The 24,092-nt window shown below is 38.6% G+C and overlaps 2 long non-coding RNA genes and 5 gene segments (V, D, J or C); all 7 read right to left on the bottom strand.

Moving 5' to 3' along the window:
• Nucleotides 1-5,525: 5,525 nt before the first annotated feature.
• On the bottom strand, nt 5,526-5,936 carry LOC122862189. Its single transcript, XR_006374643.1, has 2 exons — nt 5,792-5,936; nt 5,526-5,577 (listed from the first exon to the last, which is right to left on the bottom strand). It is a non-coding gene; the product is annotated as an uncharacterized LOC122862189 (long non-coding RNA).
• A 777-nt stretch (nt 5,937-6,713) lies between these two features.
• LOC122862183 lies at nt 6,714-7,708 on the bottom strand. The segment is given in 2 exon segments: nt 6,714-7,328; nt 7,545-7,708. Coding segments are annotated over 2 exon segments (414 nt in total).
• A 5,065-nt stretch (nt 7,709-12,773) lies between these two features.
• On the bottom strand, nt 12,774-13,594 carry LOC122862181. The segment is given in 2 exon segments: nt 12,774-13,337; nt 13,470-13,594. Coding segments are annotated over 2 exon segments (450 nt in total).
• A 114-nt stretch (nt 13,595-13,708) lies between these two features.
• LOC122862239 lies at nt 13,709-14,243 on the bottom strand. The segment is given in 2 exon segments: nt 13,709-14,043; nt 14,177-14,243. Coding segments are annotated over 2 exon segments (384 nt in total).
• Nucleotides 14,244-14,367: 124 nt separating this feature from the next.
• On the bottom strand, nt 14,368-14,885 carry LOC122862184. The segment is given in 2 exon segments: nt 14,368-14,732; nt 14,816-14,885. Coding segments are annotated over 2 exon segments (393 nt in total).
• A 724-nt stretch (nt 14,886-15,609) lies between these two features.
• LOC122862182 lies at nt 15,610-16,664 on the bottom strand. The segment is given in 2 exon segments: nt 15,610-16,367; nt 16,545-16,664. Coding segments are annotated over 2 exon segments (429 nt in total).
• Nucleotides 16,665-17,657: 993 nt separating this feature from the next.
• Nucleotides 17,658-18,703, bottom strand: LOC122862190. Its single transcript, XR_006374644.1, has 3 exons — nt 18,613-18,703; nt 17,808-17,914; nt 17,658-17,729 (listed from the first exon to the last, which is right to left on the bottom strand). It is a non-coding gene; the product is annotated as an uncharacterized LOC122862190 (long non-coding RNA).
• Nucleotides 18,704-24,092: the final 5,389 nt, after the last annotated feature.

Raw genomic sequence — 24,092 nt, 5'->3', positions numbered from 1 at the left:
GGGGTAAAGAGGTTTTTGTCAAGAGCAGATGGATGTTTGATCCTCTGTGCCTCCCTGGCAGCACAGAAGTACGTTGCGGTGTGTTTGTGTGCTTTTAGAGCAGTAATGGACAGTGAACCATTTTTTTGGTCTCCACTCAAATCTCCAGCTAATTTGAAATGTTTTCTAAACGCCTCTTCCACGCTGTCGTTTTTGAACTGTGCATATCCATATCCAACAAGTTTCAGAGCCTTGTCTCCAGGTGACCGCTTGTACCACAGCATCACTCTGTAGTCACTTTGTCCATGTGTGCAGAAAAGCTGCACATCATCACCAGCCTTTCTGATGACAGCAGGAGGAGACTGATGGACCTGAATCCCCAGTGAAAAACCTACAAAAAGAAACAAAACTCAGGGTTAATCTTCTTGACTATGAAAACAGACTACACACTTGCTGAGCAAGAGAACAGATTGCATTACCTACAAGATGACAAGAAAGTAGAAAACAAATCATTTTGTTTTTTTGTCCCATGCAGATTTAATCCTCCATAAAAAGGATAATGATGATGAATGTTATGAGAGGAATACTCTGGCTATATGACTGGACAGAATATGAAAAAACCCAGCAGAGACATGAGGAAGTGAGGTAGAAATCACATGACAGAGACCTTGACTGCAGCTGGCTGGGGAAGGGCTTTCTGAGACCACAGTTGATATAGGATGGTGTTTAGTTTTTGTACAGTTGAAAGGAGATCTGCCTCAACGTGCATATCGAGCTGCACAGTAGTACACTGCACTGTAAGACTCTTTTAGATCCTCTATAAACAGAGAACCATTTTTTGCTGTATTTCCACTTAAATCTCCAGTGATATTGAAATGCTCTTTATATAACTCTTCATAGCTTATTCTGCTATAATCTACATATCCAATGAGTTTCAGAGCCTTGTCCCCAGGTGACCGCTGGTACCACAGCATCACCGTGTAGTCAGGTTCTCCGTGGGTACAGACAAGCTGCACATCATCACCAGCCTTTCTGATGACAGCAGGAGGAGACTGATGGACCTGAACTCCCAGAGAAATACCTGCTGTAAGGACAGATTATAGATTTTAGATGTGAAAATAAATGCAGTGCATCTTACTGCAGAACGAAGCAGTTGTTACCTGTGAGGTAATAGCAGAAAAGAAACCTAATCATCATGTAGAGATCTGACATGGAGAACTGAGTTACTCTAGTCATGGATGAAATGCAGTATTAGTTAAGAGATGACAGGGTCTCTGCTGTAGTGCTTTCTCACTGAGTCATGTTTAAGTAGGAAGAAAATGCGATGTAGAAAGGAGGAGTGGCTTCGTGTTACATATCAAAGTGATATCTATATATGATCCTCCATAAACCTGATTCTCCCACAAAAATGTTTTGCTTTTGACAAACTTCATTATATTTTAGAACTTGTGCTTGTCTGGTTTAATTAGACTAAACCAATAAAATAGAAACACAGTTGCATTAGCTAATGATGATATGACTGCATCAAACCAAAATACAACCACAAAAGCAGGTGTCTGGGAGCAGTTTATTCCATGTCTTATTCAAAACCACTGAGAAAAGATCGTGGAGAGTTTTTGTAAAGTTCAGAGGGGATTTTTGTCAGCGTGCTTCTCTAGCTGCACAGTAGTAAACAGCACTGTGATCTTGTCTTACAAGTTTGACTATAAGAGAGCCATTTTTTGCTGTACTCCCCCCTAAATCTCCAGACATATTAAAATCCTCTTCATATTGCTCTTCCATTGTGACATCCTTAAAGTACAAATATCCAATGAGTTTCATAGCTGTGTCTCCAGGTGACCGCTGGTACCAGAGCATCACCCTGTAGTCAGTTTTATCATGGCTGCAGAAAATCTGCACTTTGTCACCAGGTTTAGTGATGAGATCAGAGGGAGACTGACGGACCTCAAGACCCAGACAGCCACCTGGACAGAGAAAGGAAAATAGAAAACTTAGTTACATTGTGACAGATCATGAAGGAAACTAATGTTTCCACCTATATGAGCTAATTCTATTTGAAAAAGTGTTTACCTGCTAGACAACAGAAGAGGAGAAAGCATTTCATTTTGTCTTCCTCAAAATAAACCAATTACTCAAAACCCTTACATGACATGTCAGGCTACATATGACAGAGCTTTGCAGATGTAAGTCGCTAGGATCTCACACCAGATCACAATGACTGATTCTGTTACTGATGGAGATTCAACTGATGACTACTGAGCTGGCTGAGGTTGGAAGAGGAAAGGGAAGTGATGAAGAAACATCCTCATGTACATTAGTGGTGCACGTGTTGAACTGAGGAGTTTTTCTGGTGCTCCAGCTCCACCTACTGGAAAGATATAAAAATCAAAATGTGGTTTCTAATACACTCACCAAATTTGTTGTCAACCAGTTATTGTTCAGCTGCTCAGCTTCTCACATCACTGTGTTTGCTTACAGCACAAAAATACACACCGCTGTCTTCAAGCTGCAAGTCTTTCACAGTAAGAGCCCCGCTCTCAATGTTCTCTTTGATGGCTGAATATTTGGTTTGAGGGGCCCCCCCATAGTCTGCCTGTCCACCAGAAACTGTGTAGACAATGAGGGTCATGGTCTCCCCTGTACGCTGCCTGTACCAGTACATCTGGTTATGATTAATATCTTTGTTGTGACTGCAGTTCATCTCTGCAGATTTGGACACATAACTCCAGCTGATTTCAGGGTATTGGGTCACACCCTGGCAGTGAACTGTGTGGAGAAAATACAGAATTCAATATAATTTGTATTTCTTTCTGAAAAAAGTTCGATCCACAATATAACAAATTGAACTAAATATATGTATTATGTTTTGTAAGATTTTACTGATTTCAATATTGTTGTGCACTAGTTTCTTGGTGCAAGCAAAAACATGTAGACATTGGAAAATATCATATAAAAAACCTCTCCATCAGAATATGCTGCCTGTCAATAAATACATGCAATCAATTAAAAATTTAAATCTACACATCTCTTACTACTTTTGAAAATGTATTTAAATTTTAATCCTTGTACCTTGAAGCCACAGAGACGAGACTACAAATGTGATGAGAACTTGAATCATCATAATGAGCTTGTTAACATGAGAGGCAGCCACAGCAGACATGATGAATATCTGAGGGAGGTTAAATACTGCATTGCTCCACAGGAGGAACCTCCCATTAAAATCTGTGATTACAAAAGTTTAAAACAGGTGCAATGAGCTGTGAGCTGTAATACAGAGATTAAAAAAAGGAGGTTCTTGTGCTGAAGAGTAGTGATGTGTAGCACTGTGGAATCTAGCAGCACAGAAGTACACTGCACTGCTGTTTGGTCCGAGTCTTTCAATTGTTAAAGTGCATGTCTGGTCGTTTGCTGCACTCCCATCCATCTTCACATGCAGTCCAGCCTCAGGGTTACCCATGTTTGTATACATGTATCCCAGGAACTGTAGTTGGCTACTTTAATTGCTTGTACCACAGAATGTTATAATAGCTCTGAATACTGTGGGAACAGCTGATTTTGGCTGTTCCTTCGGGTTTGTTGTACATGTCAGCTGGAGTCTGGTGGAGTTTGTCGCTGAGTGAGGAACCTGTGGAAAAAGCATCAACAAAACAATATACAATCACAGAAAGTGAAGACAAATGGAAAAATTAGTGCGCACAGGAGAGAAGTTTAAGTTGATAAGAAAAACCTTTCCTTTATTTGATTACATAAAAATCCTATTCTTTAACAGTTAATTTTCATTCTCTTTAATTCCAAAATCTACATGTCAGAGCCTATAGCATTCAGTTTGAATAGCTACAGCAATCTCTCTCTCTCTCTCTCTCTCAAAACCTAACAAGGCAGCGGCAGATGGCCGCCCACCATTGAGTCTGGTTCTGTCCAAGGTTTCTGCCTGTTAAAAGGAAGTTTTTCCTTGCCACTGTCACCAAATGCTTGCTCATGGTGGGATTTGTTGTGTAAACCCATCTATTAGGAAAACAAGACGAAAACGAGACATACTTTTAAAGGTGGTGCCTCCTCTTCTTAACATTAAAACCGTCAGCAGCCATCACTCACCATTTCCTCAGTAGAGATATACTGCCACCTTATGAAAGGAAGCAAAACATCAAAGACGTGTAGTAATCCCCACAACAACCCATTAAAAAGTTGCATTTAACTAGTAAAGTTGTCTAATCGTGCAATAGAAGTTGTTAGTTTGTTGAAAGTCCAGCACTGAGATTGAATTTTACAGTGTTGATTTTGTTTGGGTATAGGCCTTAATTGATAGTAATTCATTTTTTTATTAGGTCATGTTTGGTATTCTTAGCACATATCTGTTGATACAACAATTAATGCTGTAACTTAACATTAAAGCGAGACTAAGTTTTGCAACAAGATTGAGCACGTACTTTTTTTTACAAATGGAAAGTTGAATTCATGAACAATGAAACACAACTTTCCCCAATTCAATACACTGCCAGGTTTTGCTGCTACAGCCTGACTTGGTCTGGTATGACCAGTAGCTTATGGTGACCAATGCTAGGTAATGTTGGCAAACTTTAGCTAGATATTGCTGTGTACTTACATTACTGAGTGGGTTTTCTGGCTTTAAGATTTTTCTTAAAAACATTATACCAAACATACCACAAGTGACATCATTCTGGAAAGTCAACATAGTCTGGCCTGAAAGTTAAACACCATAACTGTCAATTACAACCTGCTTTTAGGTGCAATAATCTTGTTTTTAAACACCAATCAATTTGGATCATATAATATTTTTGTGTTTCACAGTTGGTTATAGTTTTAAATATTGGCCTCTTTTACTCCTGTGTTCACCAATATTTGTAAAGAAAACACCTTTAATAGCACCAGAGGACAATGCTAACATAGACTTGGTTGTTGCCTTGTCTTATTCTATATATTTAAAAACATTTCTCGATTATGTTGGCAGTTAAAGAAAGTTACGGTGGTGTTGTTGAATTTGAATGATTTTAGCAACACTAAAACCTAGGATATGAAATATGTAATGAGAGTTTGAGTCACCCTGTTAACATGAGATACAGACATACTGAATGTCTGAGGTTGCTGTATACAACAGGAGGTGGCAGGTTATATGTTTAATTCCTTCAAGTAACGAACCTCCCAGTAATATCTGATCTGCATGAGAGGGAACACCAACATTGGTTAGAATGGGTTAATACAGGTGCAAGGGGCTGTGAGCTGTGATACAGAGATGAAAAGTGTGTGACGGGGAAGTTTTTGCACTGGGGAGCAGCGATATGTAGCACTGTGTAAACTAGCAGCACAGAAGTACACTGCACTGCTGCTCATGCTGAGTCCTTTAATTGTTAATGTGCAGTTCTGGTCTTTGTTTGCACTCCCTTCTATCTTCACATCTCCAACTTCAGGATATTCATCATTTACATTCATGTATCCCAGGAGCTGCATCTGTTTGTTCTCCATTCCAGAAGATTCGGTTGTAGCTGTCAATACTGTGTGAACAGCTGATTGTGGCTGTTTCTTTAGGAGTCTTGTACATGTCAGCTGGAGTCTGGTAGACTTTGTCGCTGAGAGAGGAACCTGTTGAAAAAGGATTAACAAAGCATCAGACAAAATGTATCATGAGCATAAACACTGGTGAATTGAGAAACTGATTAATATAAAATGTAATATAATGCAGAAACACAGCTGAAGCAGCAGCAGCATAGGAGACTGGCTGTACACAAGCAAATCTATCAACAGATTTTGTTGAAAACTTGAAAAAGAACATTTTAAATAATATTGATGACGTTACCTGAAACCAGAATTGTGTTAAAAGTAATGCTTAGGAATAAGATGATCATTTTGTGTGTTTGGTTATATTGAAGAATATAAGATCATAATCTTGTTGCTTTAAATCTTGTGTTTTCTTCAGTGTATCAGCAGTTATACTGATCATTTCCAACCTCCGCTTTGAGTAAACCCTCCTATCAGCAAATCAACATGAGGTCATTAGGTGGGTGGTGTCATAGTGCATCCTCCTCCTCTAAATTATTATAACCATCATGTCAACTACCACTACATGCCACTGGCTCAGTATAAAGGTCTGATTAAAGATATACTGCCACCTACAGAGAGAGGGAACACAGGTGCAAAGGGCTGTGAGCTGAAGTACAGAGATCAAAAAGGTGTGATGAGGTTTTTGTACTGAGGAGCAGCGATATGTAGCACTGTGTAAACTAGCTGCACAGAAGTACACTGCACTGCTGCTCAGGCTGAGTTGCTCAATTTTTAATGTGCAGTTCTGGCCTTTGTTTGCATTTCCCTCTATCGTCACATTCACTCCAGTCTCTGGTGTTCCACTGTTTGCTAACATGTATCCCAGGAGCTGGAGCTGTCTGTTCTCCATTTGCTTGTACCAGAGGATTCGGTTGTAGTTCTGAATACTGTGTGAACAGCTGATTGTGGCTGTTCCTTCTGGAGTCTTGTACATGTCAGCTGGAGTCTGGTAGACTTGGTCACTGAGAGAGGAACCTGTTGAAAATGGATCAACAAAGCATCAGACAAAATACATCATGAGCATAAACACTGGTGAATTGAGAAACTGATTAATATAAAATGTAAAATAATGCAAAAATGCAGCTGAAGCAGCAATTTCGATGACATTACCTGAAACCAGAATAGAGTTAAAAGTAATGCAAAGGAATAAGATGATCATTTTGTGTTTTGTCTGAGTGTTTGGTTATTTTGACAAAAATACGATCATCAATTTGTCGTTGCAATGAATGAAACAGTTATACTGAGTATTTCCTATCTTCTTTTTGAGTAAACCCTCCCAAGTCATTGTGGGCGGTGTCATTGTGCATCCTGTTCTTCTAAAAATTATAACTCTCATGTTAACTACCACTTACACACCTCTGGCTCAGTATAAAGATCTGAGTAATGACATACTGAGGAGGGAACACAGGTGTAAGGGGCTGTGAGCTGTTATACAGAGATGAAAAATGTGTGATGAGGTTTTTGTACTGAGGAGCAGCGATATGTAGCACTGTGTAAACTAGCAGCACAGAAGTACACTGCACTGCTGCTCAGGCTGAGTCCTTTAATTGTTAATGTGCAGTTCTGGTCTTTATCTGCACTCCCATCCATCTTTACAGCCACTCCAGTCTCTGGGTTTTCGTTGTTTTTATACATGTATCCCAGGAACTGGAGCTGTCTGTTCTCCATTTGCTTGTACCATAGGATTCGGTTGTAGCTGTCAATACTGTGTGAACAGCTGATTGTGGCTGTTCCTTCTGGAGTCTTGTACATGTCAGCTGGAGTCTGGTAGACTTTGTCGCTGAGAGAGGAACCTGTTGAAAAAGGATCAACAAAGCATCAGACAAAATACATCATGAGCATAAACACTGGTGAATTGAGAAACTGATTAATATAAAATGTAATATAATGCAGAAACACAGCTGAAGTAGCAGCAGTATAGGAGACTGGCTGTACACAAGCAAATCTATCAACAGATTTTGTTTAATTGGAAAAAGAAAATTCAAAATTTAAAATTTTGCTGACATTACCTGAAACCAGAATTGCGTTAAAAGTAATGCTTAGGAATAAGATGATCATTTTGTGTGTTTGGTTATATTGAAGAATATAAAATCATAATCTTGTTGCTCTGAATCATTGTGTTTTCTTCAGTGTATCAGCAGTTATACTGATCATTTCCAACCTTCTCTTTGAGTAAACCCTCCTATCAGCAAATCAACATGAGGTCATTAGGTGGGTGGTGTCATAGTGCATCCTCCTCCTCTAAATTATTATAACCATCATGTCAACTACCACTACATGCCACTGGCTCAGTATAAAGGTCTGATTAAAGATATACTGCCACATACAGAGAGAGGGAACACAGGTGTAAGGGGCTGTGAGCTGAAGTACAGAGATCAAAAAGGTGTGATGAGGTTTTTGTACTTAGGAGCAGCGATATGTAGCATTGTGTAAACTAGCAGCACAGAAGTACACTGCACTGCTACTCAGGCTGAGTTGCTCAATTTTTAATGTGCAGTTCTGGTCTTTGTTTGCATTTCCCTCTATCGTCACATTCACTCCAGTCTCTGGTGTTCCACTGTTTGCTAACATGTATCCCAGGAACCGTAGTTGGCTATTCTTTAATTGCTTGTACCAGAGGATTCGGTTGTAGCTGTCAATACTGTGTGAACAGCTGATTGTGGCTGTTTCTTCTGGAGTCTTGTACATGTCAGCTGGAGTCTGGTAGATTTTGTCGCTGAGAGAGGAACCTGTTGAAAAAGGATCAACAAAGCATCAGACAAAATACATCATGAGCATAAACACTCGTGAATTGAGAAACTGATTAATATAAAATGTAATGTAATGCAGAAACACGGCTGAAATAGCAGCAGTATGGGAGACTGGCTGTACACAAGCAAATCTATCAACAGTTTTTTTTGAAAACTTGAAAAAGAATATTTTAAATAATTTTGATGACATTACCTAAAACCAGAATTGTGTTAAAAGTAATGCAAAGGAATAAGATGATCATTTTGTGTGTTTTGTCTGAGTGTTCGGTTATTTTGACAAAAATACGATCATCAATTTGTCGTTGCAATGAATGAAACAGTTATACTGAGTATTTCCTATCTTCTTTTTGAGTAAACCCTCCCAAGTCATTGTGGGCGGTGTCATTGTGCATCCTGTTCTTCTAAAAATTATAACTCTCATGTTAACTACCACTTACACACCCCTGGCTCAGTATAAAGATCTGAGTAATGACATACTGAGGAGGGAACACAGGTGTAAGGGGCTGTGAGCTGTTATACAGAGATGAAAAATGTGATGGGGAGGTTTTTGTACTGAGGAGCAGCGATATGTAGCACTGTGTAATCTAGCAGCACAGAAGTACACTGCACTGCTGCTCAGGCTGAGTCCTTTAATTGTTAATGTGCAGTTCTGGTCTTTGTTTGCATTTCCCTCTATCGTCACATTCACTCCAGTCTCTGGTGTTCCACTTTTTACTAACATGTATCCCAGGAACTGGAGCTGTCTGTTCTCCATTTGCTTGTACCAAAGGATTTGGTTGTAGTTATCACTACTGTGTGAACAGCTGATTGTGGCTGTTTCTTCTGGAGTCTTGTACATGTCAGCTGGAGTCTGGTAGACTTTGTCGCTGAGAGAGGAACCTGTTGAAAAAGGATTAACAAAGAATAAGACAAAATACATTATGAGCATAAACACTGGTGAATTGAGAAACTGATTAATATAAAATGTAATATAATGCAGAAACACGGCTGAAGCAGCAGCAGTATAGGAGACTGGCTGTACACAAGCAAATCTATCAACAGATTTTGTTGAAAACTTGAAAAAGAACATTTTAAATCATTTTGATGACGTTACCTGAAACCAGAATTGTGTTAAAAGTAATGCTTAGGAATAAGATGATCATTTTGTGTGTTTGGTTATATTGAAGAATATAAGATCATAATCTTGTTGCTTTAAATCATTGTGTTTTCTTCAGTGTATCAGCAGTTATACTGATCATTGCCAACCTCCTCTTTGAGTAAACCCTCCTATCAGCAAATCAACATGAGGTCATTAAGTGGGTGGTGTCATAGTGCATCCTCCTTCACTAAATATTATAACCATCATGTCAACTACCACTACACGCCACTGGTGTGTGGACTGGAGTCTGGTAGATTTGGTCACTTGGAGATTAACCTATTGAAAAGCATTCAACAAAAACAAAACACAAAACACAATAAACAATCACAGAAATTAAGGATGAGTCCTCAGAAATGGAAGTTCAACTTTGATAGGAACTGGGAAGAAAACTGTCCTTTCATTACTTTAATACCTCAATTCTTTGATTCTCTGGTTGTACATGTGCTCATTGTCACTTTATTGTAAAAAAACAAAAACACAAAAAACAACTAATACGTGGATAGAAAAGTTAATTTTCATTTATTTGTATTGTTTTCCCAGATACATTTTGTCAAAAAGAAATGATCACATGTCCAATGATCTGTGGAGAAACACTGCACCCTAATGGATAAAAAAAGAATCTAGCTGTCTCATAGTGAGCCGGCTGTCTGATATCAGTCATTCACAATGTGGTTTATTTGTCGTTCATGTGGTAATCAGCGGGTGAATGATTGTGATTGTGGAACTGGCTGCATCAGTGAAGGTTTTTGTTGAAGCCTGAGGCTTTGTGTAGCACTGTGCTTTACTGGCAGCACAGAAATACACTGCGCTGTCCTCGGATCGACTCAACTTTGCAATATGAAAAAATGCCAGACTTCCCCCATCACCAGTCACATTATAAGTGTCTTTGAATTGGTCTTCAACAACTAGAGAAGAGAATCGTGCATAGCCAATTAGAGCCATATCATTTTTCCCTGAAGACTGTTTATACCACTGGATCATATTAAAATTTGGGTTTGAATGGCTGCAGTTAATCACGACTTCTTCTCCAGGATGTTTGATCAGGACAGTGGGAGTCTGATGAACACTGTTTTTTGAGAGTTCTGCAAGAGACAATTAAAACAAACAGCATTAGTGACGAACATAAACTTCACTAAAAAGATTTAGATCAATTTTTTAGTTAGTTTATTAAGTTAATGTAATATTACCTGTTAAACAGAACGGCAGAGCTGCTAAATGTATGAGGAGTCTAATCATGATCCTAAAGCAGATAAAAAGAAATCTATAATAGTGACTGAATAGAGCTGCCTGGATGTAAAAGAAGAGGAGGAGGAGGAGGAGGGGTCGACATTATGGACCGTCACATGTCTTCATCAGTGGATTTATACAGTATCCTGCTGTGTTGGTTAGCACAGGAAAAGACTGTTTTAAGGTTGATATCAGTGATGATTTCCTGCCACAGGCTGCAGTTAGATGCAGGTGTCTCTCTTTGTCAGTGTGAATTTATGTGGCTGATTATCAGAGAGGGTTTTTGTAGAGGTGAGAGTGAAATTGAGTCACTCTGCTTACTAGCGGCACAGTAATACATGCCGCTGTCTTCTGGCTGTCTGAGTTTTAGTACATGAAGTTGAGATTTCGCCAAGCCATCTCCAGTCACATTGAAAAGCTGTTCGGATGGATCCTTAAGGACTTAGTATTATGAATATATCCAACGAGTTTAAAGCCAGATTCGCCCATTGGCTGCTGGTACGACAATATTACATTGTATGAGCTGATTGAATGGTTGCAGCTGATTGTTGCTGAACCATGAGGACTTCCTAATATTGATGATGGAACCTGATGGACTTTAGTGTTCAGTGAACGACCTGCAGTTAAAAAGAAAAACATTGAGAAAACACAATTGGTTGCAAACAATCTAACTTTTAGCAAACAGTTTCAATTCAAACGTACAGGAGAGCCAGAAGCAGCAGAGTGATCCTGTTGAGGTTTCTGATCATGATGTCTTTATCATCCTCTCAGTTTCTGCATTGACTGACAGACTGAACAGACGTTATGGGATCAGCTTAGAGGGGAGGAGACAGAGATTTTGATTATGTTAAGACACCTTCCTTGTGAAAATGTATTTTATATGGTATTAATCAATTCGTTTATCAGCAGAGAATTAATCAACTCCAGTTCTGATAAGCAAAATCATTAATTAGGACAAAAAAAACAAACATTTGCTGGTTCCCTCTTCTGAAATGTGAGGAATGTCTGCTGTTTTCATATTTAATTTTATATCAGTGTAACTTGAATATGTTTTGGGCAAATAAAAGGTGTCACCTTGGGCTCTGGGGACTGATTGGTGATTTTTTAACTATTTTCTGACATCGTATCAACTAATTAATTAATCGAAAAAGTAATTAATTGATTGATTAATAATAATAATGAAAGAGGTAGTCATTTACAACCCCAGATAAAACCAAACTAAAGTGTAACAGAAGTTGTAATATATTTTTTTAACAACGGGTTTGAAACTTAACTTCAGCCTAATATATATATATATATATATATATATATATATATATATATATATATATATATATAAACTGTGTTCTGAACACAGCTGCATTGAGTTTTGCATGTTCTTTATTTCAGTAGTTTCATGTCCTGTTAACAGTAGAGCAAACTCAAAATATGTGTCTTAACAAGGCTTTGTAATTTAGTGTTAAAGTTATTTTTGTCTTTTTCATGCTGTATCTCATGTTGTTTTTCCATTTTATCAGTGTGTCTCTGTGATGGACGTGAATACAGTAACTCAAGCAGCTCATTGAATTACAATTATACATCACTTATCTGAGATCCAAACAAATTCAAAGATGTTGGTATAATACCTGCAGCACAGAACAGAAATGGTGAAGGTGAGGGCTGAGATAATTTTGATCTGCTGTACAGACGGATAACAGCTACAGTGAGACATTCAACACAGCAGCTGATATCAGCATTACATCATCCATTACAACACACTGATACTTGTCAATTAACAGTCAGTCTGTCTACATTTGTCTTAATTAGCGTTTGCTGGTTGTCAGAAAACATGAATGCAATGGAACATTTTTGATAGTGCTTGGCTCCTGTTGCTTCCAGGTGAAAGTCACTCTCTTTAAACACAGAGATGATGGTCGTGTATAAGATAAAATGTTTTTTGATTCTAGATTCAGGCAGTTGTCTATCACAGAATACAGTACAGTCATTTTAACCATCAACTGGGTTTCAAAGCAGTTCTGCAATGATTGAAAAGTAGGAAACATGATAAAGAGTCACAAAGGCAAATCAAAAAGATTTCTACTGAAAATAAAGAGAAACATAATTCAAAATTCAAGAGGGTGTGTATAAAAGTTTACTGGAATTCAAAATGAATGCAATTAATTAAATCAGCACTGATTTGGATTCTACAAATGTCAGGAAACATGTTCAGTAGTATGGAGTCCATGGTGTGACATCATTGCCCATCATTTCACATTTACTGTGAACCACATTTAAGGTCTTGAGCTCCCCCTACAGACAATTAAAGACACTGATGTCTTCTATTCTCTGTGACACCAACAGTTGTGTATTTGTGCAGCTGTCTAAGTCACCTGTATCACTGTGTTGACTCACAGCACAAAAATACACTCCACTGTCCTCAGGCAGCAGCTTCTCCACTGTCAAAGATCCAGTCTGAGCATTGTTCTTCGTTGCAGGAAATTTGTCCTCACTGAAGCCACTTTCATATTCATGTGGGGGAGTTGTAGTTGTGAGAACTATTTGCTTCATCCTCTCCCCTGGTAGCTGTCTGTACCAGTACATCTGTTGATATGAGATGTCCTTAGTGTGACTGCAGTTCATTGTGGCAGACTGACCCTCGTCCCCCCACAGCACGGGGGTCTGATTGACATCACTCCCATCTGTTAGACCTGTTGAGGTCAAAAATCACATCATGTTACAGGACCACCGACAACTCCTCAACAACATAAAATCATTAGTATGAATTTAACGATGAAGTAACGGCTTCTCCTCTCAGTGCTCAGCCTCGTAATGTACAGTACCTGTAATACAGAGCAGAGCTGCAGAGAGTTTGATCAGACCAGCTGTGATCATTATTGTGTTCTGAGCAAAATGAACTTGGGGACCAGAGTCACTGTCAGTCTGTGTGACGTTACAACAGAGATATGAAGAGATGCAGGTGGGCGTGTCGCTGTATTATGTGATGATCTGTGGTTGTACTTGAGGTCCCCTACAGTAGAGCAGATACATACAGTTAGTAAAAGTGCGCTGGGGTTTTTGTTCAGCTTTCACATGTGTCTGTATCACTGTGCTCACTCACAGCACAGAAATACAAGCCTTTATCTTCTGGCACCAGATTCTTCACTGTGAATGTCCCACTGTGAGCGTCAGGCTTGGTGGCTCCAAATCTCTCATCTTTGAAGTCTGCTTCAAAGTCAGGTTTGGTGTTTGCTGTAGTGAACACTATTTGTTTCACTGCTTCTCCCGGCAGCTGTCTGTACCAGTACATCTGGTTGTAGCCAGCATCCTTGGTGTGGCTGCAGTTTATTGTTGCATTGTCGCCCTTTTTTTCCCACAGTATGGGAACCTGGATGACATCATCATCAGCAATAAGACCTGTGTGTATACCAATTTAAGTTACCACGAGTGAAGATTTTAACTCATACAGTAGACCATTTAAAATCATTTTGAACTTTTGCTTGTTAACCTAACAAAGGTTAAAGGCTATAATGTAGGAGGTAGATCTTACCTTTAATCCAGAGCAAAAGTATGAGGAGGCCATGTTTGATAATGTCCATGTTCTGCAGTTCAGAGAGTGCAACTGTCAGAGCTAGTTGGAGAGCTAAAAATCTGCAGGTGGGAGTGTCACATGTGTCAGTCCTGTTAGCTTCCGTTTGTGGTCCTCGGGGTCCCCCTACAGTACAAGAGACAACTGTAATAGTTGTGCCAACAGTACGCTGAAGTTTTTGTTTAGCTTTCACATGTGTCTGTATCACTGTGCTCACTCACAGCACAGAAATACAAGCCTTTATCTTCAGGCACCAGATTCTTCACTGTGAATGTCCCACTGTCAGTGTCAGGCTTGGTGGCTGAGAATTTCTCTTTGCTGAAATCTCCAAAGTCGTGATTTTCTATGCCGAGTGTTGTGTAGACTATTAGCTTCATTGCTTCTCCTGGTAGCTGTCTGTACCAGTACATCTGGTTGTAGCCAACACCCTTGGTGTGGCTGCAGTTGATTGTTGCATTGTTGCCAGTTTTATCCCACAGTATGGAGGTCTGGTTGACATCCCTTCCATCAGTTAGACCTGTGTGTATAACAGTAAAAGTTACCATAAGAAAGTGAATATTTGATCGCTGAAATACATTTGCTGATATTAAATTACCTAACCTTGTATCCAGAACACAAATGCGAACAAGCTGAGCAGACAGTTTTTGATAATGTCCATGTTCTAAAACTGAGTCTCATATAAATCTGACAGTGTAGTTGCAGAGAGATGAAGAGTTGCAGGTAGGTGTGTCTGCAGTGTGTGACGTTCTCTGATCCTGTAAGCTGCTGTATAAAAACCTACATTGCCATTTGAAGTGTAGTTGGGTAGATATTAAGTGGTAATGAAAGTCCACCTACATCCAAATCAGTGAAACTGACAAGCTGAGGAAGCCACGTTTGATGATGTGTGGTGTGATGTGCCGAATTTAATGCATCTTTCAAAATGATGGAAGATCAGGCTTTCGGTGCAATATGAAGCAGTGCTAAAAAATGTTAACATGTGATCAGTTCTAATATTAAAACACAGTGCGGTACGCATCAGTTACCATGTAACTTGTAAAAAAGTGTCTTAACATTTATTGGTAACTTATGAATATTAAACAGAGTGAGATGAACCCATTTTTGAGGGTGGTTGGTTCCAGGTGTTAGTCACCATTTTTGGCAGTATACACAGAGTTGATGGTGGTTTATAGATATGTTTTATTTTCAATATTCAGGCAGTTACTTGTTGGAGTCTTTCACAGAATACAGTAACCATCAAGTAGGGCCCCACACAGTTTTTAAAAGTCTGAAAAAGTAGGAAACACAAATTGAAGGAATTCAGGGTTGACAAAAACAGCAAAACAATTCTAGACAAATGATAGGGGAAAATATAAAACACAAATTCAAAAGGAATGAAACGCAACACACGTGAATCAAAGAGAAAAATTTAATTTAATTTGAGATAATAAAAAACTAATGCAATTGAAACTTTAAACAGAAAGGTGAATGCAGTAGAAAGTAAAATGGAATACATTTTTCTCAGGTCTGTCAGGAAATAGGTGGCATCACAATTTTTTTGCTACTGTGTCGTTATTACACGTTTCTTTATTTTTAAATAAGGTTTTAAAGTTACTGGAGCATGGGGAGAAATGGGTTAGCATAATAGTCATAATGCAATATTACACATGCCAAATAATATGAAATTCAATGTAAACCAAAAGATTAAAAGTTAAGGGTCTATATTTTCTTCATTTTTGTCTAAAGATAAGTGTAACCATCTGTGTATAGTTCCCTCTACAGTTCATTAAAGATACAGCTGTATTTATTCATTGTGACTCCAACAGTTGGGTATTTGTGCAGCTGTCTAAGTCACCTGTATCAATGTGTTGACTCACAGCACAAAAATACACTCCACTGTCGTTAGGCAGCAGCTTCTCCACTGTCAAAGATCCAGTCTGAGCATCGTTCTTCGTTGCAGGAAATTTGTCCTCACTGAAGCCACTTTCATATTCATGAGCGCTGAATGCAGTTGTGAGAACTATTTGCTTCATCCTCTCCCCTGGTAGCTGTCTGTACCAGTACATCTGGTTGTAGCCAGCATTCTTGGTGTGGCTGCAGTTAATTGTTGCATTTTGACCCTCGTCTTTCCACAGTATGTCAATCTGTGTGACATCATTCCCATCAATAAGACCTGTGTGTATAACAGTAAAAGTTACCAATTATAAACTTTTACTCAGCATTTTGGATTCCGTTGTTGTCCGAGATCACTTCCAACAAACTAACAATCAATTATAATGAAAGCAAAAACATGAAACAATAAAATAATGTAAACCTGTAATTATTAACAGTTGATTTTATTGTAAATTACCTGCAGTCCACAGCAAAAACACTGACAATATAAGGAGGTCTTGTTTGATGATGATGATATCCATGTTCTGTTAGACAGAAACTGCCAGGGTATCATAGTTACAGAGACATGAAGAGTTGCAGGTGGGAGTGTCACTGCATTACACTTGTATAGTTGGGAGTATAAATGGTAGTGTAGGTCCCCCTACAGTTCATCACTGTCATGAATGTTACCTGTAATTCGGATGGGTAACACTGACGAGGCTGAGGAAGACAGATTTTATGATGTGATGTGTTTTGTGATCTTTAAAACAGAATATGGAAGATATTTCTGTACTGGCACGACAGTAAACGTCACGATCAAATCTGATTATGCAATTCTTTTTTTACCAAAAGGTAGGCCTGAAACAGACTGTAGGAACCAGAATAGTTTGGATGTCTGGCTTTTATCAGCTCTCTGTAGTTCAAGAATCGATCAATCAATATCACAAATATTATGTTTTGCATGTCCAAGGATTACATCAACTATATATATAAAATAAAATGACAGGGAAGTTTCTTTCTTCTAAACCTGAAAGCGACTGCATGAGGCTGGCAGTTTCAGATCCAACACTCTTCAGTTCACTCAACTTTTAAGTTTTATTATTCCTGTTGTTAATGAGAAACGTTCACAACCATATTAGAGACTAGTAAATTGCTAAAATAAACTTTATTTCATACGTCACAAACAGTGTAGTGTCAGAAGAGGTCAACACTGTGTCAAAACAGCCGATAAAATCTTCTAGGGCTCGGTTTAGCTGGAGGCTGGCTGCAGGTGTTCAGGAGACTCAACATCTTGTTTGTCTGGCAGACACTTAAAGGAGAGTTTTTGTATTGACTTGAGGGGAATCTGCAGCACTGTGCTGACTGGCAGCACAGAAATACACACCACTGTCATTTAATAACAGATTGGAAATGGTGAGGCTTGATTGTTTGCGGCCATCTCCATCAAAGCTGATTTTTTCTTTCACATCGTCCTCTGGGTATGGGGTGGTCGTAAACAGATATCCAAGGAACTTTAGCGCTTTGTGTTCATCTTGTTTGTACCAGAGAATCTGCTGATAACTTGTTATGCTGTGTGAACAGTTGATCCCACTGTCAACAGATTGATCGGTTCTCTTAATGATGAAAGGAGGTGTTTGGAGGACACTGTTGCTGTTAGAGGCACCTGTGGAAAAAGCAGACACGATTTCAAACACTCATTAAGCATTAGCTGTGCAGTGTCTTACTCTGTTGGAATACTCACCCTTATTCACCGGCAGATGAAGGAAGCACAATATAAAGACCATAGATATCATGTTAAAGACGTTTATTAGTCAGACTTTAGCGTTGGCTTTCCTTTCAGCTCAGCACCTGTAGACGAAAGCACATCACTGTCACAATATAACAAACAGGGGAGGTGTCAGTGATCTACATCACAGCTTTCACTTTATCAGCACTGTGTTGATATTGTAATCTATGGAAATGGAAGTCTTTAACTTTTATTGTCTGAGGTTTGTCTCCCCTGCAGGTGTGAAAAATACTGCAGGTGTCAGTAAGTGATGGTTATTTCAAGTTTAACATACTGACCACAGACACATAAAAATAAAACCTGCAACTACTTTGTCTATCTATACTTCATTTATTCATTTTCTTTATATCAGGCTTTTGTTGAAAATTTAATTGTCCCATGATGTAATAGTGTATTTAGCACTTAGTTCATGTGTGCACTATTCTTTAGAATATCTGAAACGATTAGTTGATCAACAGAAAAGAAATTACGTTTGATCATCGAGTAATTGTTTAAGTTATTTTTCAAGCAAAAATACCAAACTAAATTGCTAAAATAAACTTTATTTCATACGTCACAAACAGTGTAGTGTCAGAAGAGGTCAACACTGTGTCAAAACAGCCGATAAAATCTTCTAGGGCTCGGTTTAGATGGAGGCTGGCTGCAGGTGTTCAGGAGACTCAACATCTTGTTTGTCTGGCAGACACTTAAAGGAGAGTTTTTGTATTGACTTGAGGGGAATCTGCAGCACTGTGCTGACTGGCAGCACAGAAATACACACCACTGTCATTTAATAAAAGATTGGAAATGGTGAGGCTTGATTGTTTGCGGCCATCTCCATCAAAGCTGATTTTTTCTTTCACGTCGTCCTCTGGGTATGGGGTGGTCGTAAACAGATATCCAAGGAACTTTAGCGCTTTGTGTTCATCTTGTTTGTACCAGAGAATGCTATTATAACTTGTCATGCTGTGTGAACAGTTGATCCCACTGTCAACAGATTGATCGGTTCTCTTAATGATGAAAGAAGGTGTTTGGAGGACACTGTTGCTGTTAGAGGCACCTGTGGAAAAAGCAGACACGATTTCAAACACTCATTAAGCATTAGCTGTGCAGTGTCTTACTCTTTTTGGAGTAATCTTGTGTTTCTCACCCTTATTTCCTGGGAGATGAAGGAAACACAATATAAAGACCGTAGATATCATGTTAACGACGTTTTGATTTTAATCTATCGGCTTTCCTTTCCGGTCCTGTCAGCTCAGCACTCGTGAACGAGAGTGCCTCACTGTTAGAGTATAATGATCAGGGGAGGTGTCAGAGAGGGGTCTACATGACAGCTTTGACTTGATCAGCAGGGAGGGAGTAGTGTTATCTTGATGTTGTAATCACTAGAAGTGTAGGTTGTTATCCTCCATTTCATTTGTTAAGGTTTGTTTCCCCCTGCTGGTGTGAAAAATACGGCAGCTTGCCTCAGTAACAACAGCACCTGAAGTAAAAGTTTTGTGGAGTTGCATCCTAAAAGTTGTTTTTCCATTTCACAGATATTTACAAAAACTATGGCGTATAGTTATTTCAGTTCAGTGCTGCAGTTTGTGGGAGCGTCACATGATTCTGTACCCTGGTCTCCTCTTCAGCCAGTATGTGTAATATTTAGTTCATTATCAGATGTCGCCCTGCCAATATATTTGAGATTCTGACCACAAATAAAAACAGCACCTGCAACATTTGTTTCTCACTATACTTTATTATTGTGTATTCTTCATTTAGTCCTGTCATGAACTACTGTTGATTGTTTCAGAGGCTTTTCAGTAATTATGATTAAATCACTTTGTAACACTGACGAGGCTGAGGAAGACAGATTTTATGATGTGATGTGTTTTGTGATCTTTAAAACAGAATATGGAAGATATTTCTGTACTGGCACGACAGTAAACTTACGATCAAATCTGATTATGCAATTCTTTTTTTACAAAAAGGTAGGCCTGAAACAGACTGTAGGAACCAGAATAGTTTGGATGTCTGGCTTTTATCAGCTCTCTGTAGTTCAAGAATCGATCAATCAATATCACAAACATTATGTTCAGCATGTCCAAGGATTACGACAACTATATATATATATATATATATATATATAAAATGACAGGGAAGTTTCTAAACCTGAAAGCGACTGCATGAGGCTGGCAGTTTCAGATCCAACACTCTTCAGTTCACTCAACTTTTAAGTTTTATTATTCCTGTTGTTAATGAGAAACGTTCACAACCATATTAGAGACTAGTAAATTGCTAAAATAAACTTTATTTCATACGTCACAAACAGTGTAGTGTCAGAAGAGGTCAACACTGTGTCAAAACAGCCGATAAAATCTTCTAGGGCTCGGTTTAGCTGGAGGCTGGCTGCAGGTGTTCAGGAGACTCAACATCTTGTTTGTCTGGCAGACACTTAAAGGAGAGTTTTTGTATTGACTTGAGGGGAATCTGCAGCACTGTGCTGACTGGCAGCACAGAAATACACACCACTGTCATTTAATAAAAGATTGGAAATGGTGAGGCTTGAATGTTTGCGGCCATCTCCATCAAAGCTGATTTTTTCTTTCACGTCGTCCTCTGGGTATGGGGTGGTCGTAAACAGATATCCAAGGAACTTTAGCGCTTTGTGTTCATCTTGTTTGTACCAGAGAATGCGCTCATAACTTGTTATGCTGTGTGAACAGCTGATCCCACTGTCAACAGATTGATCGGTTCTCTTAATGATGAAAGGAGGTGTTTGGAGGACACTGTTGCTGTTAGAGGCACCTGTGGGAGGAAAAAAACAAACATTAATGATACTAAACCCACATTAGCAGTGCAAATTTTTTTTTCTCTCACCCTTAATCCATGGCAGATAAAAGGAGCAAAATATGAAGACCATTAACATCATGTTAAAGATGATGTGTCACTCTACTTTCAACTTTCTATTCAGGTCCTGTCAGTTCAGTGACGGTGGACGAGGGCACATATAGTATAATGAACAGGGGCGGTGTCATTTATCCACATCACAGCTAACTTCATCACCAGGGAACAGCACCATGTTTATACTCTCATTACGAGTGCAAGCTGTTGTCTCGTTTAATTTTTTGAGGTATGTCTCCCCCTGTTGGTGTGAAAAATACTGTTGGTGCATTCAGTGAGGAAAGGCTTTGTGAAGTTGGACCATGAAAAGTCATTTTCCCATTTCACAGAAATTTACAAAATCATTGGCTGATAGTAATTTCAGATGAGTGCAGCAGTTTGTCATAGGAGTGTCATATGATTGTAAAATTTAAAATACAGCTAGCTCTTAAATTCATCATGAAAACCCCTCTAATGGACAATTTGATCATTTTATCCTCTGGAAATGACCTGCTGATCTTATTCATATTTACGACTGCAGACTGGATGTAGCATGTAAATGTAAATTATGCCTTATGAAGTGGTATCCAATTCATATTCTCGTATGTCTGATTGTGATTCAAAGGCATAGCACTTCAAATCAGGGTTCACAGGTTTGTACCTTGATTGCATTATAGCTCTTACTGTCTGCTGTGTTGCAGGTCTAACCAGCAGATGGCGCCCTGATAGTCGGCCAGCTGTGTGTCTACACATGAACAGCCTCCACTCAGCAGCAGCTGGAGCAGAGACCAGCTGCAACTCAGAGTCCAAAGTGAGTTTTAGTCACAACTTTGCCTTCACGCTAAACACAGGATACATACATTACATACATGCATGCTAACATGGTGAATGTGAGCATGTTAACATCCAATAGTGGTAACATACACATCGACATCCTCCTAACACTCCGAGTATAGAGACTGTTGAAGTGCAGTTTAGCCTGAAGAAAAGTGAGCAAAGTCTCACAGTGAAGAGCTGAGCCTGACAAACTGAGTCTGAGCCCCACGAGCAGTAACAATGTAGGAAAGTTGCCAATATCTCTCCATATTTCTCCATTTTTCATCAATTCAACAATTTTGACTTCTGGTGTGTAAGTAGCATTACACCTTCATGTGTTCCCCATGTGGCTATGGACTATGTCCTTTTATTTTTTTAAAGGACTTTTTTAGAGGCTTAGATATCTAAATAGAGAAGGAGATGCTATTAACACGGGCCACTACACATCCACCTGTACCACAACATACCGTAATAAAGCACCAGCATACTGTGTGTCCATTATGATTTCCCAGAGACTTCCGCTATGAACAAGTTATATTGATGTTGTAATTTCACAGAGTTTCCAGTAGAGGTCAATAACAGTTGAAGACGCCATGATGCTCCTTCAAAGCTCATTTTTAAATAGATTTCCTTTCCAATGCTCATGTGTTGCATTATCTATCTATTCAACATACATTTGAAGCATCATCTATTTTTTTGCATATCTGAATATTTATAAATCTGACAGTGCTAGGGTTCAGTTCATCCTGGGGACATCCAGAATAATTAGATTTACTGATGTTAACTGATGGTATGATGCTAAAGGGATTTTGGAGTAAACTTGTCTGTTAAATGTGATGAAGCCAACATCAGACATTCTGTTTCTCTCTTTCTCCTCTGTTTCTCTGCTACATCTTTAAAATAGGTTGTTACTCATTGAACCCACTGAACCTGTTCTGTTTTCTAGGGAATCAAGATGATTTACCTCTCAGGTTTAAGGATTTCACATGGAAATCTAGTAAACCCTTCTCCCCTAGTAAACCCCTACTCTTTTTTTAATCAATATTACGACATTTCACTGATTACTGAGTTCTTGTTGCTGATTCTGTCACATATAAGGAGCTTCTATTATATTTTAACTCTGTAAAATTAAGCTTTATATCATTACTTGATAATAAAAAACATTTTGGTAAAACCTGTGTTTGCTTTATTTATGTATATGAATCCTGCACAGATATTCTTTTTGCACCACAAGGGGTCGTTCAACATGACAAATGAAATTTCTAGCTGCTTGGAACTGAACATGTAGGTTTCTAGTTGCTGAAGTGTATAAACCTGCCACTGAAAAATAGTCATTGCCATCTAGATCTGCTGTTTTGTGTGGCTGCTTAATCAATGTTGCAATCTAGTGTACCAAACGTTATCTGCCCAGGCACAGAGGTTAATATCCATGTTAAACAGAGAGCTTCCAGACTAGTATTTAAACATCCTAAAATGCAAGTGTTTTTACTCGTTTGCGGGTCAAGTCTAAAAAATACTTTCTTATGAAGTAAAATATCCCAACATCTTTGACGTATTTCAGTATTGATGAATATTGTCCATAAACATAATTGCGATAATAATGATTTTTAAATAAAACCAGAAGACTGAAACTGAAAACATGAGTCTTCAGTGTGGCTGTTACTTCTCTCAGCATGATGGCGCTTTACTGTTTGGATGCTTTTGTTGCAGCAGGTCTGAGGTTTCATCCTGGAGTCTTCTTCTCAGCAGTCTAGTTTAGGTCCAATACAAAATCCCACTCTGAAAATGTCACATTTATTAGGGAGCATTTCGTGTAGCTCAGATTGCATATTGCTCACTTGGTTTACATCTTGAAATATGGTTTATTAAAAAGTAAAATTTCATTTTCGCCTTGCATTTACTATGACCTTTTATTATAAACCCATAAGGAGATAGTCTTTAAATTTACTGGTGTTTTTGCTTTTTGTGAGACTTAAAAATAAAAATACAGAGAGAAAGTATGAAATTCTGTTTTCTAACAAACAGATGTAAAACGTCAACTTATAAAGATCAGGATTTGTAGGAGGAGATATATTTATCTAGCTGACAGATGTCAGACACACCATTTTTCCGTTGCAGACTCACAGACATTGTTTCCTGTTTATCTGACTTGAGTTAGCACAAACATGTTATTCAGGGAAACAAATGGAGAAAGTAGAAAGTGTTCTTCCTCAGTTTGAGTCCCACTGGGGTCTTTACTGATGAAAGTCAAATTTTAATGGAGAACAGCTTAGACAGAAGCACTTAGTAAATGGCCGTGATATGCTTCAAATGTAGTCATATATTGTGTCTTATTGTACATAGTGATTAACAGGAAGATGATTTATAGAGATTACAATGAAACACTCTCAGTTTTTTATTATTTAGTTAATTATTTATTACAGGTGAATGTTGTGTTTAGTCTGCGACTGCAACAAAATTTATTTGACATCTGTTATCTACTGTAACATGAAAACTTCCAATGTGAATTTCTGCACCAGATCACAGTAAACAGCTGTTGTGTATGTTTCTGATACTGTATGTAATAACACTGTAGCTTGT

Source organism: Siniperca chuatsi, linkage group LG15 (genome assembly GCF_020085105.1).
Source record: "Siniperca chuatsi isolate FFG_IHB_CAS linkage group LG15, ASM2008510v1, whole genome shotgun sequence".
NCBI lineage: Eukaryota > Metazoa > Chordata > Actinopteri > Centrarchiformes > Sinipercidae > Siniperca > Siniperca chuatsi.
The sequence above is the reverse complement of the archived record's forward strand: the minus strand, read 5'-3'. Positions and strand labels throughout refer to the sequence as shown.